The sequence below is a fragment of the Zingiber officinale genome, chromosome 2A (genome assembly GCF_018446385.1).
Source record: "Zingiber officinale cultivar Zhangliang chromosome 2A, Zo_v1.1, whole genome shotgun sequence".
Taxonomy (NCBI): Eukaryota; Viridiplantae; Streptophyta; class Magnoliopsida; order Zingiberales; family Zingiberaceae; genus Zingiber; species Zingiber officinale.
In genome coordinates this window covers 103,771,614-103,787,387 of record NC_055988.1, presented here as the reverse complement: position 1 = coordinate 103,787,387, position 15,774 = coordinate 103,771,614, and the positions used below count along the sequence as shown (strand labels likewise).

General features: G+C 34.8%; 1 protein-coding gene across 7 annotated transcripts; it reads right to left on the bottom strand.

Annotated features, from left to right (window-relative positions):
• Nucleotides 1–371: 371 nt before the first annotated feature.
• On the bottom strand, nucleotides 372–4,555 carry LOC122041801. 7 transcript variants are annotated; one of them, XR_006129081.1, is made up of 6 exons: nucleotides 4,239–4,555; nucleotides 3,999–4,060; nucleotides 3,777–3,915; nucleotides 3,259–3,345; nucleotides 1,468–1,543; nucleotides 372–627 (listed from the first exon to the last, which is right to left on the bottom strand). XR_006129081.1 is itself a non-coding variant. In XM_042601620.1 (5 exons), the coding sequence occupies exons 1-5, from the start codon at nucleotides 4,286–4,288 to the stop codon at nucleotides 624–626; spliced, it is 342 nt and encodes a 113-aa protein (XP_042457554.1). In that variant the 5' UTR covers nucleotides 4,289–4,555; the 3' UTR covers nucleotides 372–623. The 7 variants fall into 7 exon arrangements, 3 of the variants coding, with proteins under 3 accessions (XP_042457554.1, XP_042457553.1, XP_042457552.1); XR_006129080.1 differs by lacking the exon at nucleotides 372–627 and adding an exon at nucleotides 762–1,218; XM_042601620.1 differs by lacking the exon at nucleotides 1,468–1,543.
• Between the last annotated feature and the right edge of the window lie 11,219 nt (nucleotides 4,556–15,774).

Here is a 15,774-nt window from a genome sequence, read left to right as displayed (position 1 = left end):
TATGCTCATGGGATCACTATAAGAAAAAAGTTAAAAGACAACACAACACTTTTTATACATTGTCTATGTAGTTAAAAAAATATTGTTAAAAATACTATTATTAAAAATCTGCTCAAAGACAACACTTAAAAAATATTATCATTTTTTTACAAAGACATTGCTTTTGCTGTTTTACAAAGCCTAAAAAATATTGTGATTTTTTTTAAAGACAATGCTTTTACCATGCTTAAAAAAGATTATCTTTTTAAAAATATTTTTTTTTAATAAAAAATAAATCTATTTACAAAACCGTTGTCTACTATATTTACACCACGAATTATTTAATTAAATTCTTATAAATAGTACCAATTAAAATATCATAAAAATACAGCTCATCAAATTTTTTACTATTGAACCATAAATGTGTCATACAATTCAAACAAAAAATATGTAGACATAATTCACAAACTTTGGATCCATGTTAAATGAATATAAAAGCAAAAACTTTGCATACTAGACATGCATATTAGTTCTAACATATCATGCGTCTTGGATTAAATCTTTCTAGTAATATTGCATCGTCTCGAAAATATGAGTATCCTTCTTAGCAAAATAAAAACCTCATTTTTAGTTTCTTTCAATATTCATCTGCAACGAAGAAAATTATAATTAAGATAAAACATGTCACATAATCAATATATACATATTAAATTATTATATTATAATTAAGATAAAGCAACTTACATATATCACTAGTTCTTAAGATCTGAGAAAACAAGTGATAAAACAAGTAAACAAGCACACTTATTTTCAATATAAAAAAAAACATTGCACAAGACTGTCTTATTCTTATCAAGATTTTCAAGATTCTACCCTCTACTAAAAATCACTTTTGGAAAGGAGAATTCTCAATTAATTGATCACAATGATCATGCATAGTTGAGTCATGGTTGAAACTTGTTGACTATCTCTGCAATGGGCGCAAGGTTCATGAGATTCCTCTGAAATATCTGAGTTCGGATCCCTTGTCTTCAAATTTTTCTGTCCTCGTGTCCCCTTGTCGATCGGACAGATCAGATTACATCTCAAGGATGTCTTGCACATCACGAGGATACTGTGCACATCTTAAAGATGTCATGATGCTTTGAGATGTAATCTAGTCCGTCCGATCGGCAGAGAGCACGGGGACAGAAAAATTTGAGAACAAAGGATCTGAACTGGAAATATCTAGCCTGGTTCCTGCAATTGGAAATGAAAAGAATCCCCTTATATAGTTCCATGCATGCTAACATAAGATCTATTTCCATGTATATGTAAACAAGTTTTTAAGGACATAAGAAATCTAGCAACATCATGTGTATATTTTTCTATCGTAAGATTTTGTTTCTTCTGTATTTAACACAAGTTTTTACGATAAACCTTCAACATGTTTCATTTTAAATTTCACAATAATCTCGTCTGTCTATTATCTGTGAAAATTGGACTTACTCGGCGCATTTTTCAGCTTTCCCAGCATTTTGCTTGTCTAAATAGCTAGAATCAACTGTTTATTCTCATCCAAATACTGTTGTATTAAAAAGCAAATACAAAACAACACATTAGATAAGATCAAATCTTGAGAAAGTTACTTAATTCACAGATATTTTATGTGTTCATCTCCTTAGACAACAAAATCAACTACAAGAGCATATAATTATAAGTAAATCCATTTCGTATTCAAATACTACTTAAATTCTCTTGCAAAATCTACTACTATTATTCATCCAAAGGCAAACTGATGAGCCATCAGGCTATCGAATCCATGACCTCCTAACAAGGACAATGGTTTTATTCTTTGTTTTCTTTTGTTTGATTTATGTTCTTTCCATTCTATTAATTTACACAATTAATTTACAAATCTTGATCCAATCCATCTAACTAGTGAATTCTATTAATTTACAAAAAGAATGTAGTACCTCTAGTTCAAATCAACTTTATTTTAGTACTTGTAATATTGATAGTTCAAGGTCGTATCAATAGTTTTTCAGGGAATGGTCCTGGCTGATTCTCATGTAGATTGCACAAATCTTTTGTCAGATGGATATTCCATTTCACTACTATGGCATATTCATCTCTAATCTTACATGCATCAACAAAGCTACACAGAACACAATCAATTTACTACCAAAATGTTATCAGTTCTTTTAATCTTCTCCAGGCTAACAACAAAAGGTTCAAATAAGCTTGACATTTGCTAAGCACAACAATATAGACAGTAATAACTTTCACTTTCATGAGAAATCAAAGCACAATGTTTTTCAAAGAATATGCTGAACATGCTGTAGGGAAGAAGCCTTACCAGTTTGACATGAATGCAATTGCAAGACTATCCTGACACAACATCACCTGAAGAGAAATTGGCCATGATATTTACTTCTTGTTGCCAAAGCTCCATCATTGACAACCTAAGGTTGTGCTTAATAGTAAAACCCAGGACAATGTCAGCCTCTTGACGGCTTCATCTTTGTCCTATTGCTAATGGTAACATTCCAGTAAACAACAACTATAGAACATTGATATTGGATCCAGAATCCACTATGCTAAATAAATTCTGATTGCATCTGTTCTTCCCATTGTCACCAGTATAATAAGCATTCACCAGCAGTCAGTCAGTCACAACATTCAATGACTTATCACTCTAATCTCCAACCCTTGTGATAAGCATCGTCTCTCAACACATGTGGCTTCCTCAGTGAACTATTAGCTAAAATAACTCATGTATCATGATCTCACAAGTAGACCAAGCATTTTTGTTTATTTAGTTATGTTCCAGAAATTTTTGATGCATAAGCTTCTATGTTTTAAAAGTATAGATGTATAGATCATTAAAAATGGACCTTTTAATGATAATATAAATGAAAGCAAGCCCCCATTACGGTGAAGAGGATGTTGAACCCAGGGCCTTGGCAATAACTTCCAAAGCCTTTGCCAACATAATCAATTTATGTTAATACCAAATAACACCAAAAAAGTTAATCAATAAGCTTAACTAGTACAACGATATAAACCTAAAAATGCATCTTAATACACAATATAGAATGCATAACGTGCTTTAAAAGTCATAAATTTTATAAGCATGATCAATTTCCATCAACTCTCATTATTTTAAATTCAACCAATAAATTAAGTCTGCTAAACAATTAATCATTTAGTAAAAAGACATGTCAAATGGTCAGACTAGAATATCAAGAAATACTAGACACAAAGATTACAAATGCAAGGAATCTAAGACCAAAATACCTGTTGCATGTCCTGATTAGAAGCACTAAAATTAGTGGGCATTTCCATAGCCACAGGTCATGAGGAGCATAAGACGAGGTGTCTAACCTACATAAGAAGAGCACTTGTCAAAAGCATGCCAAAATAGAATCTAATAAGTACTAAGAAAATTCAATTCACACAAGAACCATCTCTCATGATTAAATCCCAGCAAAGGAACAGGGTGAAAAACTAGATGTAGTATATTAACATAAGCCTACACAATAAACTGAAAATTTCTAAGATTACATCAAAGCCTATCAGATATGTATCATGGAATGATAAAACAACATTGACTTAGCTTATGCTTTGCTACAAGACAACAGGCAAGTTTAATAAACAGAAACAATCAAGTTATGTCTAAGCAAATACCAACCCTTCTCAAAGTTACCAGGCCATATAATTATTATCAAGAATCTCCAGATCATTTGGCAAGCGAAAGAATCTGGACTAGGTAAGCGAAAAGCCACAACAATTGACAAGAGAAGAAAAGGGACGACCTGGGCGAGGGTGCAATGAAAGAGTAGGGTGTCCTTGCCCTTGACAGCGTGGAGGAGATCCGACATCCTCTCCGAGAAGGTGCCGCTAGCATAGCGAAGTGACCCTGCGATGTGGGCGTCGTAACTCCTCTCCTAGTCCCTGCCGCACTCCATGGCAAATCAAAATCATTCCACGATCCGATCGAAATGGATCTGAAGGCAATATGCGTTCGGTGCACCTACCTGACGTCGACGATGGCCACGAGAGGGTTGCGGGCGATGGAGATAACAGATGGCAGTTAGCTCTGATGATGGGATGCGAGGTCCACGCGAGAACAACGGAGACGAGGAGGAAGACAAACAATAACAGAATTAGCTAACCGTGCCAGCTATAACACAGATCAAAAAAAAAAAACCCCAGAATCGCAATGAGAAAAGGAAAAGCGAACGTCTATTCTCGTACTGAAGGAGCTTCTTAATTACCGGCGAACCCCTTTGTGCGAAGGACGGCGTCGCAAGGAGGAACGGTGCATCTACGAGGAACGGCGAGACCCCTTTGTGCGAAGACAGCTTCGCGGCGAGGAACGACGAAATCTCTTGCAACGGCAAGACCCCTTTGTGTGAAGGAAGTTAGGTCGCAGGCGATGTGGAGGAACGGAGGAGAAAGCTAGACGGGCAGGGAGGAGTGGAGGAGGCTAGGTGCGGGTGGCGCAGAGGAGGGATTTGGTAGATGGTTTTCACGAACGGGAGGTTTCGGAGGAGGAGGTCAGGAAATGGGAATAAGAATTGGATTGATAGAAGTAGGGAATAGAAATGGGGATTTTTCTATTTCCCTCCTTTTATTAGGGAATGACTCATTCTCATGTTTAGGGTAATGAATCCATGGGATCCATCATTAATCCCCAAACCAAACACTCATTTTCAATCCCTTTCTCATTCCTTACTCTCATTCCATCCAACCAACCTAGTAACCTTAGGAATGGGAATAAGAATTGGATTAATAGAAGTAGGGAATGGAAATGGGGACTTTCTCATTCCCCTCCTTTTACTAGGGAATGACTCATTCCCATGTTTAGGGTAATGAATCCATGAGACCCACCATTAATCCCCAAACCAAACACCCATTTTCAATCTCTTTCTCATTCCTTACTCTCATTCTATCAACCAACCTAGTAATCTTAGGAATGAGAATAAGAATTGGATTGATAGAAGTAGAAAATGGAAATAGGGGCTTTTCCATTCCCCTCCTTTTACTAGGGAATGGCTCATTCTCATGTTTAGGGTAATGAATCCATGGGACCCACCATTAATCCCCCAAGCCAAACACTCACTTTTAATCCCTTTCTCATTCCTTACTCTCATTCCATCCAACCAAGCACCCCCTAAGGTACATGGACAACATTAATTAAAAAATTATTGTTGTAAATAAAAAAAAATGCTCATAGATAATACCTTTGAAAAAAAAGTTATCTTTCACTTAAAAAAAAATAACAAACAATGCTTACTTAAAAAAAAACATTATCGTTAATAATAAATAAAAAAAATATATAGACAACAATTTCTACTATAAACGTGGTAAAAAAATAATATTTTTTTAAAAAATATTATTTTGTAAGTATTATATAATCATAATTTTCTTATAGTGAATATATATTTAGGGTGCCTAATAATATTTTTATTTTTTTAACTCGGGAATTAAATCAATTAGATTTTACCTCTAGAAGTTGGATTATAGTGTTCACGCTAAAAAATATAAAATTTTTTTTAAAAAAAAGGTACTCACGGGGCGTAATATATAGCCAATTAGATTTTGTCTTTAGGGTTTAGAGGTTGGATTATAGTGTTCGAGCCAAAAAAAATTTAGGTGCTCATGGTGTATATATTTAGGGTACCTAATAATTTTTTTTTTTTTAGCTCTAGGATTAAGACAATAAGATTTTAATTCTAGGGTTTAAAGGTTGGGTTATAGTATTCAAAATAAAAAAATAGAAAAAAAATACTAACAAGGTATAATATATGTATTTAGGGTTTAAGATTAAGAAAAGATTTAAAAAATAAAAAAAATGAGGTACCTAGATTTGATCTAGGTGCCTCAATGTTGTTTAAAAAAATTCCCAGGCGCCTCTAATGCATTGAAGATGCTTGGGGCACGCACGAATTCGGAGGATGGTGGGTGATAACCAACGTGACGAGCTGAGCTGATAAAATCCAACATTTTCTCTTTTTCTTTAAAATGTGCAAATATATTTTGACTCTCTCTCTTCCCTTCCCTTGTTCACGTTGCTGCTTTTCAAAACCAAAACTCTAAACCCTCTTCCCCTCTCATCCTGCTCCTCTCTTCCCCTCCGTCAGATCCTAGACTCAGGCCATCTTCTTCAACGATCAGCTCGCATGGAATGAGTTAGAGTTTTCGTCCAACATGGACTGTTCATCTTCCTTCTCTTCTTTTTTCTACTCGTGTTTCTTAATGGTGCATTCCACGGAAGTTTATAAGATATGTTGAGTGTTTTTCTTTTATCCATCATTGTTTATAAGAACCAGTTGCTTAAAAACCACTGCGAGATACAGTTTAGTGGTTGATTTCGAAGGAACATGATGGTGATGGTTTTCAAAAATAGACACATAGGTGGTGTTTTTCAAAAACCAATATTAGCATACCGCTGTTTTGCAAAAAATCGAGTTTCTATATGTTGGTTTATTCAAATGGTCACATTGTAGCTAGTTTTTGCAAACCAGCACTAACTTTGGTATATGATGCTATTTTTTCAATACCAGCTACAACATTGTACTAGTTTGTAAAAACTAGCACAGTATGTGATGATTTTTCTTAATCATAGAAATATTATTTTTTGTATTTATTTATTTATGTTAATAATTGATATTTTGCCATGGGATTCCAATTATTAGTTGATGTTGGTCATAAACTCCAATGGACCAGTGTTTTAGGTTATTTTAATGATTTTTTTCTGTCTAACAATGAAAGGACAAGATCATGGTTCTGTTCGTTTACAATATAAGCACAAAACGATCATTAAATAGTCCCCTTTTGTTGTTTTTTTTTTGGGCATATAAGATATTCAACAAATTCGTGGTCTGCTAGTGAATATATTTTAAAGTTGGAATTCAACATCTCAAACGTTTATATTTTGTACATTTTTTTGTTTTGAAAGTTAGAAGTGCATAATAGAAAATTAATCAATTTAAATATTTTAGGTGTTCTAGTAGCTTTCACTAGAAGAGATTTATCTATGTTGTCTGGTAATTCAGATAGAGGTGTTTCTATTCCTATGAACTCAACTAATGCATCGTGTGACCTCTTTCTTGCTCACTTTTCCCATAAAAAAGAACCTACTAGATCAAGAATTAAGGAGTTGTTTAAACTCTATTCTTATAAAGATGAAGTAGATTATGATGTTTTAGTATTTATAAATTATACATTTTATATATATTTGTTTGTGTTTTATTTTCATCTAGTATATATAGGGTTCCATTAGGTCTTGTAGATAGATGATTTTAAAAATCTAGGTAGATTCAATTGGGTTGAAGTGATTTATCAATTTATTCCTCCACAATTATCTATCATCGGGGATCTTTTTGTATTGAGTCTGACATCTCATACGACTACTTCAGTTTCATACCTCAAGTGATTTGCTGGTCTTTTAGCTGTAAGTTTTTTTTAAAATGATTTTTTTTATATGGACATTATTATATATGCATGTAAGATTGCATCTAATGTTATAAGCATGATTTTTGGAGCATGTCCTAATCCAAAAATCATATAATACTAAAGGTACACGAATGAATAAGTGGAGGTCTACTCTTTCCCATATTAGTAAGGTGAGAGGTTTGTTGAAACAAGTATCACCTGAAGAGATAATATCTAATACTATCATCTAATTTCATATTGCAATTGTTAAATAATTATTTCTAATTTGATAGATTATTAGTGAACTAGTCTCTACCCCTTATGAAAACACATTGGTAGAAAATCTCCCTTAGCTCTATGTTACTCCACATCTATTGGAGGCATCATCGGTACATGATATAGAAGGTCATTGCCCAACTGACAGTGAATGCCCTAAATGTATTATTCATCAAAACTGAATCAAAGAGCTAACAATGGAGAACAACCAGCTAAAAGAAAGAGTGAAATAATTACTTAGAAATCGAGGCATCTTGGCTTAATCAAGCGGCCTTGTAGTGGATCCTCATCCTGAACATGTTACTTCTAGAACAAGGACTAGGAGAGGTTGTGATCGAACTCGCTATGATTACAGAGACACTTCTATTGATAGTCCTACGTGGATAAAGCTATTACCTTTGAAGAAGAGAAGCAAGATAAAATAAGTAAACCTTTGGAGAACATCATAATATCTACAGCTGGTCTTGACCGGGGAAAAGAAAAAATTGATATGGATGATAGAGAAGAAGAGGGAGATTTTATATCAATTCCAAAAGTAAATTCTGAAGAAGATTCCAGGAAGGAGGTTGAAAGAATTGGCGTATTTAATAGAATGAGAATGTAAGACATTGTAGTAATTAAGTTTGTATGTACACATCAATTAGTTTTAGTTCTTTGATTTCAATCACTAATTACAAATTTTTTTGTTTGTGGTAGTATCTGAAGAAACAATTTAAAACTCCCAAGAATAAAAAAAAAATAAGATGAATATGTGACCTATCTATTAAATGCATTGGAAAAGCTAAAATATGCTAGTTTCAACCCCTCATTATACAATTATTTTAATTCAATGACAAGTATAAAAATTTACAGTTTATAATATTTATTAACCTAATTGAAAGCAAATGATTTTCTTTTCAGACATACTTCAGAATATGTTTGGGATAAAGCATCTTTTTGTTTAACTACATCTTCCTTATATTGGTGCAGTTAACACTAACATTTTAACTCAGGTTTTGATGACTGACAAGTGAGTTAAGTTAGATATCTTTTGATCTAATTACTTTACCAAGTGTGCAGAAATTTATGAGTCTGGAGGATCTGACACTAGGCTAAAATCCAGCTAGGTCTGCGGGACTCGATAGTTTGTGCGAAGTCCAAATAGGTCAAAGGGCCAACTTGATGTCTGGCGGGAAGTTCGGTTGGGTCTGCTGGACCTGACAACTGGTAGAAATCTAGTTGGATCTGTGGACCTGACAAATGGCATGAAGACCTGGTGGGTCAAGAAGCTAGTTAACTGACTACAAGTTGGTAAGTGAAGGTAAGTCACTGAAGGAAAGTTACTCGGTGAGGACGTATTCTGGTGGAGGGACAATAGGCATCGGTCTAGTTTAGATCCATTTTGGATCCCTAAATTGAGACATTTACTAGATCCTGGTCTTAAGGAGATAAAGTTTAATTACTATTCATTATTATTGTACTAACACTTGTCTTGCAGATTATTGGACTAACACTTTTTACAGGGCAAAATGAGCATAAAAGGTCTCAGATGAATAGTGTCCGAGGCGCCTTCAAACAGTGGAAGGTGCCTTCACACTGTTCATGGAAGGCGCCTTCATGGCCATGGAAGGCGCCTTCCGCAGGATAAAGTTCAGAATTCGTCGGCGATAAGGAGCAACAAACTCGAGATAAGATTTCTCAGATTAGAGGTGTCTTTAATCCTATGGAAGGCGCCTTCCACGCCCTTTATAAGGGCATCTCGACCAAGCTTCAATATACAACTCATATACAAGCTTCTACGTGTCCGATTGAGGTTCCGACTGCTCCGTCTTCCTACTGTAACTCTGCTCTAAATTGGTGCAACCATCAATTAAGCCAGGGGGAATTATTTTATGTTCTTTTCATATTTCAGTTTTTTATATTTTATTTGAACTGATAAAAGCTTACCTCTTTAAATAATTCTTTCTCATTTGGTTTTTACTCGAAGTTAGTGCAACACCACTCGAGTTCTTCGATATTTTTTTTAAACTCTGCTAATCTAAGGCCTAGTCTTAGTACCTTCCTTTAGCTCCCTATTCCAGTGATAAATAGCCCAAAACGAAGGTTATAACATCGTTCATCCACCACTATTCAACATAGACGATTTCTCATATTGGAAGAAGTGGATGAAAGTGTACCTAAAGACCGACTTTGACCAGTGGTTCAACGTCACTAAAGGATAAAAGGCGCCAGTCGACCACAACACTGGGATTCCAATGAACCCAAAAAATTAGAATCCGAAGATGAAGAAGAAGGCTCATATCGACTTCAAAACCCTTAACACAATCCAGAGTGAACTAACGAAGGAAGAACTAAACTGTGTCGGCCCACACGAGAACGCAAATGAGCTATGGGACAAACTCATAAAACTACACGAGGGAACCAAAGAAATAAAATGGGACTTATTCTTAAATAAATTATTTAACATTAGAATGTAGGAAGGAGAGTCCACCAGCCAGTTGCACGCGAGGATAAATGACAACCTCAACGGGCTCCACACAATCGGTCATCAGATGGAGAACCGAGATCTGATAAGGTATTCTCTAAAAACATTTCCTCGAAATACACCGTGGGCATCCATCATGGATGCCTACAAAATCTTGAGGAATTTATCAAAATTAAAATTAGATGAACTCTTGTGTGAATTAAAGTTGCACAAACAGACTAACATCAAACCCAAGAAAGGTATTGCTCTTATTATAGGATCGTCAAAAGAAAAATCCAGACCTAAACCCTAACCAGAATATGAGTCTGGCCCAGACTCAGATGATAAAGAACACCTAGTGAACCTAGTAAGGAAGATATTCACTAGGAGAAAGAAAGACTTCACCAAAAGGGATCTACAGAAAATCAAGACTACTTCCAACAACAACAAGACAAATGTGACATGCTTTGGATGCAACAAGAAGAGACATTACAAGAACGACTGTCCGAATCTCAAGAAGAAGAAAGCCCTCAAGGCGACTTGGGATGAATTATCTGAGGAGGAATCAGATAGCGATGAATCAAAGCACATCAACTACCTCGCATTGATGACATATGAATCAGAATCAGAAAGTGAATGGGAAGACGAGTCTGAACTTGAATCGAGCAATGAGTCTGCACTCATTTTTGAAGGTTTCGATGAAGTACAGTCTATTTTAAGCAAAAAGTTTTTTAAAATCATTGAATGTTTATATAAGAAATTAACTATGCACTACAACAAAAACATTAAAAGACAACGGTTAAAAACCGTTGTCGTAGGCCCTTTAAAACCGTTGTAACTGGCAGTGTTGTTAAAAGTGGAGGCTACGACAACGGTTTTAAACCGTTGTCTTTTGAATGAAAAGACAACAGTTTTGCAACGATTTTAAACCGTTGTCTTTGAATGAAAAGACAACGGTTTAAAACCGTTGTTGTTTAGAGCATTTTTTATTAACACTGCTAGTTTACAACCGTTTTTGGGGCTTTGACAACGGTTTTTAACCGTTGTCTTTGAGGGTGATAGACAACAACAACAGTTTTAGATCATTATCTTTTAAATTATTATCTTTTAATACCAATATATCATATTTCAATATAAATATATAATAAAGAATCATAATCACAAAAAAAAAAGAGAATATTTTCCATATCAATGTCATTCAAAATGTTACTTATACAAGAATTATATTACAATCACAAAAGAAAAAACATGTCTAATATTCAAATAAAATTTATCCCAATACAAATAAACAAATAAACTTCATTTACAACTAATGAATAATTGTCAAAAGACTAGAAACTTGTGATGGTGGTTCATGCCATGTAGGATTGCAAGTAATTATTGTCAACTCAAGCCCCATCAAAATCTTCAACTTGTAGAATTTCATCGGACTCCTCTTTCTCACTTGCTGATTCTTCCATATCAACCTTTTCCAACATTCTGGATTTTTGTGAATCAAAGTATGTGAGCAAAGCACCAAAAATAAAAGGGAAGAATATAATACCTGTAGAAGACGTAAAACAGGGTTGATAGCTGAAATTTGGAGAAATGTAGTTGCTACAATCACAATAACAGATTTGATAAATCATACTCTTCAAGTACCCCATTCATATCGGCAAATAAAACCACAACATAAAACTTTGTCAATAGAACCTGCAAAATATAAACATATATTAGAAGAGTTCATCTTTATCTGAAGCACTAGTAACTCTTGACCATATACAATTTTTGATACAAGGAGAAAGTTTCATGAAGGTTTATCCTAGACCTGCAAATGAAGCTACTTTTTAGTGTTGTATTAATGTAAATGGTTTTCCAAGTTTTGAAGTATTAATAAAACTCGGCTTAATGAAGTTAAAGCTTATCCTAGAGCTCAATAAGTTTCTCATGTGACTTGCTGTAGGAAATTCTAAGAAACAACATAACAAGCCTTCTGGCAGTACAAAAACGAAGTCTGCTGAAACAGAAATTTCTGTCTCAAGACTTGACATACCTGTTGGCCTCATCAAAAAAGTTCAGAAGCACCCAGATGCAGATTCACTCTATGTTGAAGAAATTGATGTCGGTGAAGAATCCCCTCGAACAGTTGTTAGTGGCCTCGTGAAATATATTCCTCTTGAGGAAATGCAGGTTTATTTTGCTTCCCTTTTCAAATTTTCTTCCATTTGGATGTGAATTTCCTATGTTCTCTAAATCACTGGTGCAGAATCGGAAGGTTTGTGTCCTTTGTAACTTGAAGCCTGCAACCATGAGGGGCATTAAGTCACAAGCAATGGTCTTGGCTGCATCAAATGATGACCACACAAAGTTAAGTCGTTAACTCTGCCTCCATTCTTACAAGTCTTTGCTTTTACTAACCTGTTAGTTTTTTAGTATTATAATATTGGTTGGTTTACCTGGGAAATTATCATCTTTACATGTGATCATTCATCAAGAACGACTAATGAATTCATTTTGTTTCCAGGTTGAGTTAGTTGATCCACCATCATCAGCCAAGGTTGGTGAACGAGTGACCTTTCTGGGATACTCAGGCGAACCAAACAGCGTCTTAAACGCCAAGAGCAAAGTTTGGGAGAAGCTGCAGGTTGATCTGCAGTCTAATAAAGAGTGGTTGCCTGTTATAAGGATGTGCCTTTCACAACATCTGCTGGTGTTTGTAAAGTTTCGTCTATCACAAATGGAGCCATAAGGTAGACAATCTGCCTTTTTACATTAAGGTCCAATGCATTATAAACCAAAAATTATAACAAGTATGAGGTCAAAAAAGTATTGAACAACAAACATAAATCTTAAATGAGTTTCATATGCTAAATAAACTCCATCAAGAAACTACTACTTGATTAAAGGATAAAATTTCTAGTCTTAGTGAAAGTGCAGGCTCAACTTGCAACTTTAATCAACTTATTCAAGCAATAGCGAATACAACTTGATCAAGGGCTTCATGTAATTCCCACTAGTGAGTGATTCTTAATCAACAATTATTATCTTAAAGGAGAGATCAAGGGATTCTCGGATAAATCTATTGTAGCATTGCATAAACTAAGCTAACTAAGCTCTGACAGATCTTGTTTCGCCATCAAGTTTCTAGAAACAAAATAAAACCATTAGTGTGTTTAAGAAAACAAAGACTTCTAATCTACTTATCTGTCAAGCGCCCAAGAGGTATGCGTTTCATCAAGACTAATAATATGTCAATAAAGTCAATAGGAGATTAAGGACTAAGATTAAGGGCACTTTCAAAGAGGAACAATTATAACGTCAAGCATAAGGAAAAATATAGAATTAAGTAAATTATACAGTAGCCCAGCACAAGTGACACAATAGACTTCTTCCGAGACAACTAAGATATTAACAGACTTATTTTGCACTCATTTCTATCTCAAGAATATTCCATTAAGAGGGAAAAAGCTAAACTAGATGCAAACTAACCTTTCCATTCGGCATTGCAAGTATTTCTTTGATTCACTCGATCTCTACGATTAGAAAAATGAGAAGGCAATAAGAAATAATCATAAGAAATATAATACATAAAGGAGTATAAAAGAATCTGACAATGTTTACTCGCATTGGAAGAATAAATTATATCATTGGATTATAGCACCAGAAAAACATGCTAATTACATCAATTTTTAATCTCTAAAGTCAACACAAGGATGTCACTAGATGCTAACCAATTTGCACTTGTCACTAGATGCTTGAAAGATCTTAAAGTGAAAAACTATGGAAAATTGGCAAATATTAATCAAAGGACTACATAATGGAGAGAAAGAATAGCAACATCTAATAGTTATCACACATTGCAATAAACTATGAGAAAGGTAGCACACAGATATAATTAGAAATTCTTCACAATTCTAACATGCTTAAAAAAAATCAGTATGGGGAAGTATTAGCAAATAAAGGACTAGATCTAATTAAATGAGTCAAAGAAATCACCTTCTCACATGTCTCTCGTTCTACTGTGAAATCTTACAGCATAGTTACACAGATCTAATGGATCAGAGCCAGGTCAAAAATGTAGCAGACAATCTTAATTCATTACAGGAAAGATGTGTGATGAGAACCATATCCACTGTGGGTCTCAATTACTTCAAGCTGGCGGAGGGCAATCCAAAGCACTCGCTTAGCTCTATAATTCAATATTCCAAGTTCGCATTTCTTGGATGTTCTAACATCTACACCTAGAAGATATCCAAGCATAACAGGTCAATGCCAATGCATATTGAAGCTAGAAATTAGCAGTTTGAAAGGATAGCAAAGAGATTCATCATGTGCATTGAGCTTGTTAGCACTTCTAAGGTAAAGGTGCCACAACAATAATCTTTTAGTCTATACCATGAATCCAAACATACATCTTATAGGGAAATTGAATCTGCTTGGAGCTTATTCATGAATAAGCACCTGTTGTCAACAATAATCATATTGAAGCTTTGGAAGCATCTTATACATACACAAACAAAAGGGAAATTGTAGATGAATTAAGGCATGCTTGTACTATAATACCTTGTCTTTAGGCACATGATCATGTGAGTGATCTCCATGCCCTTCCCAAGGATGACACCAACCCTGAATAGGTGTTTGTACAATGGTTATATTGAGATGACCAAGGTATAGGATGATATTCATAGTAAGGTAATTTACCAAGACTACTGGTCCATCTTGCTTGGCCCTATAAAGAATCCAAAACCTGCAAAGGAATGTATATTCACATGGATCATCATGGTTATGTTTGAAAAAAAATGAAAGCATTATTTAGAAAAAACCAGCATTTAAAAGACATTTTTTTAATCTGTCATTTGATTTAATGTTTGCAAGGAAAAAGATCTCGGCAGAAATATTATTGTAGAAATTGGATGAAAATTATTGTTTGTTTCATCATATTTGTGTCAAAGTCAGTAAAAGTCGTGAGGTGTTGAATTGAAATGCCCACATAGTAACCAATAGGGAGAAAGACATGTCAGGAATATATTACTTTTGCAATAAGATAAACACCAGAACTATCTCTCCACTTGAGCATATTAACAAACATGATCTCTGCCTTAGACATGTTGAAGTTCCGCAATCACAAAAATCTGCAGAGAAGAATAGAAAGCTATAGCATCAATAGTAAAATTCTTTCACACGATATAGAACTAGGACATGTATGATCAATATAATAATAAGAAGGATTCAAAAAGAGAAATTTCTTCCAGCTACTTAACAAATGTATTCTAGCCATACCGGAGAAGTGTATGGTAGTCATCATACTTCTCAGGTAGCTGACCCTTCGATAGTAGTGTGTCCCTCAACGACTTCACCACTTTCTCCTCATTCGGATCGTGGACGCCTTGGAACATCGTTGGAAATGCATTGCTTTTGCTGACCTTAGTGAGCGATTTCTACAAGGACCTGAAGGTCAATTTTGAAGTCAAAGGGGGCTTCTTCTTCTCGGGCTCCGGAAAATGCCAATGTGATTCCAAAGGTCCGTAGAACGTGTTTGTCCTTCTCGATTGCTTCTGTTCCTCAGTGGTCGTCGAATTCCTCCTCGAAGAGTCACCATTGGACCTGGCTGTAGGATAGTTACCCTTCCACCAAGAACTCATTTCGCTTACCAGCTTTCTTTATCTCCTAAATTT

Coding starts and splice junctions, on each gene's coding strand:
- LOC122041801 (XM_042601618.1), bottom strand. CDS start 4,288: ATGCACCGTTCCTCCTTGCGACGCCGTCCTTCGCACAAAGGGGTTCGC. Junction 3,916..3,998: donor GTGGCCATCGTCGACGTCAG/GTAGGTGCACCG, acceptor GGAGTGCGGCAG/GGACTAGGAGAGGAGTTACG. Junction 3,346..3,776: donor TTCATTGCACCCTCGCCCAG/GTCGTCCCTTTT, acceptor CTTCTTATGTAG/GTTAGACACCTCGTCTTATG.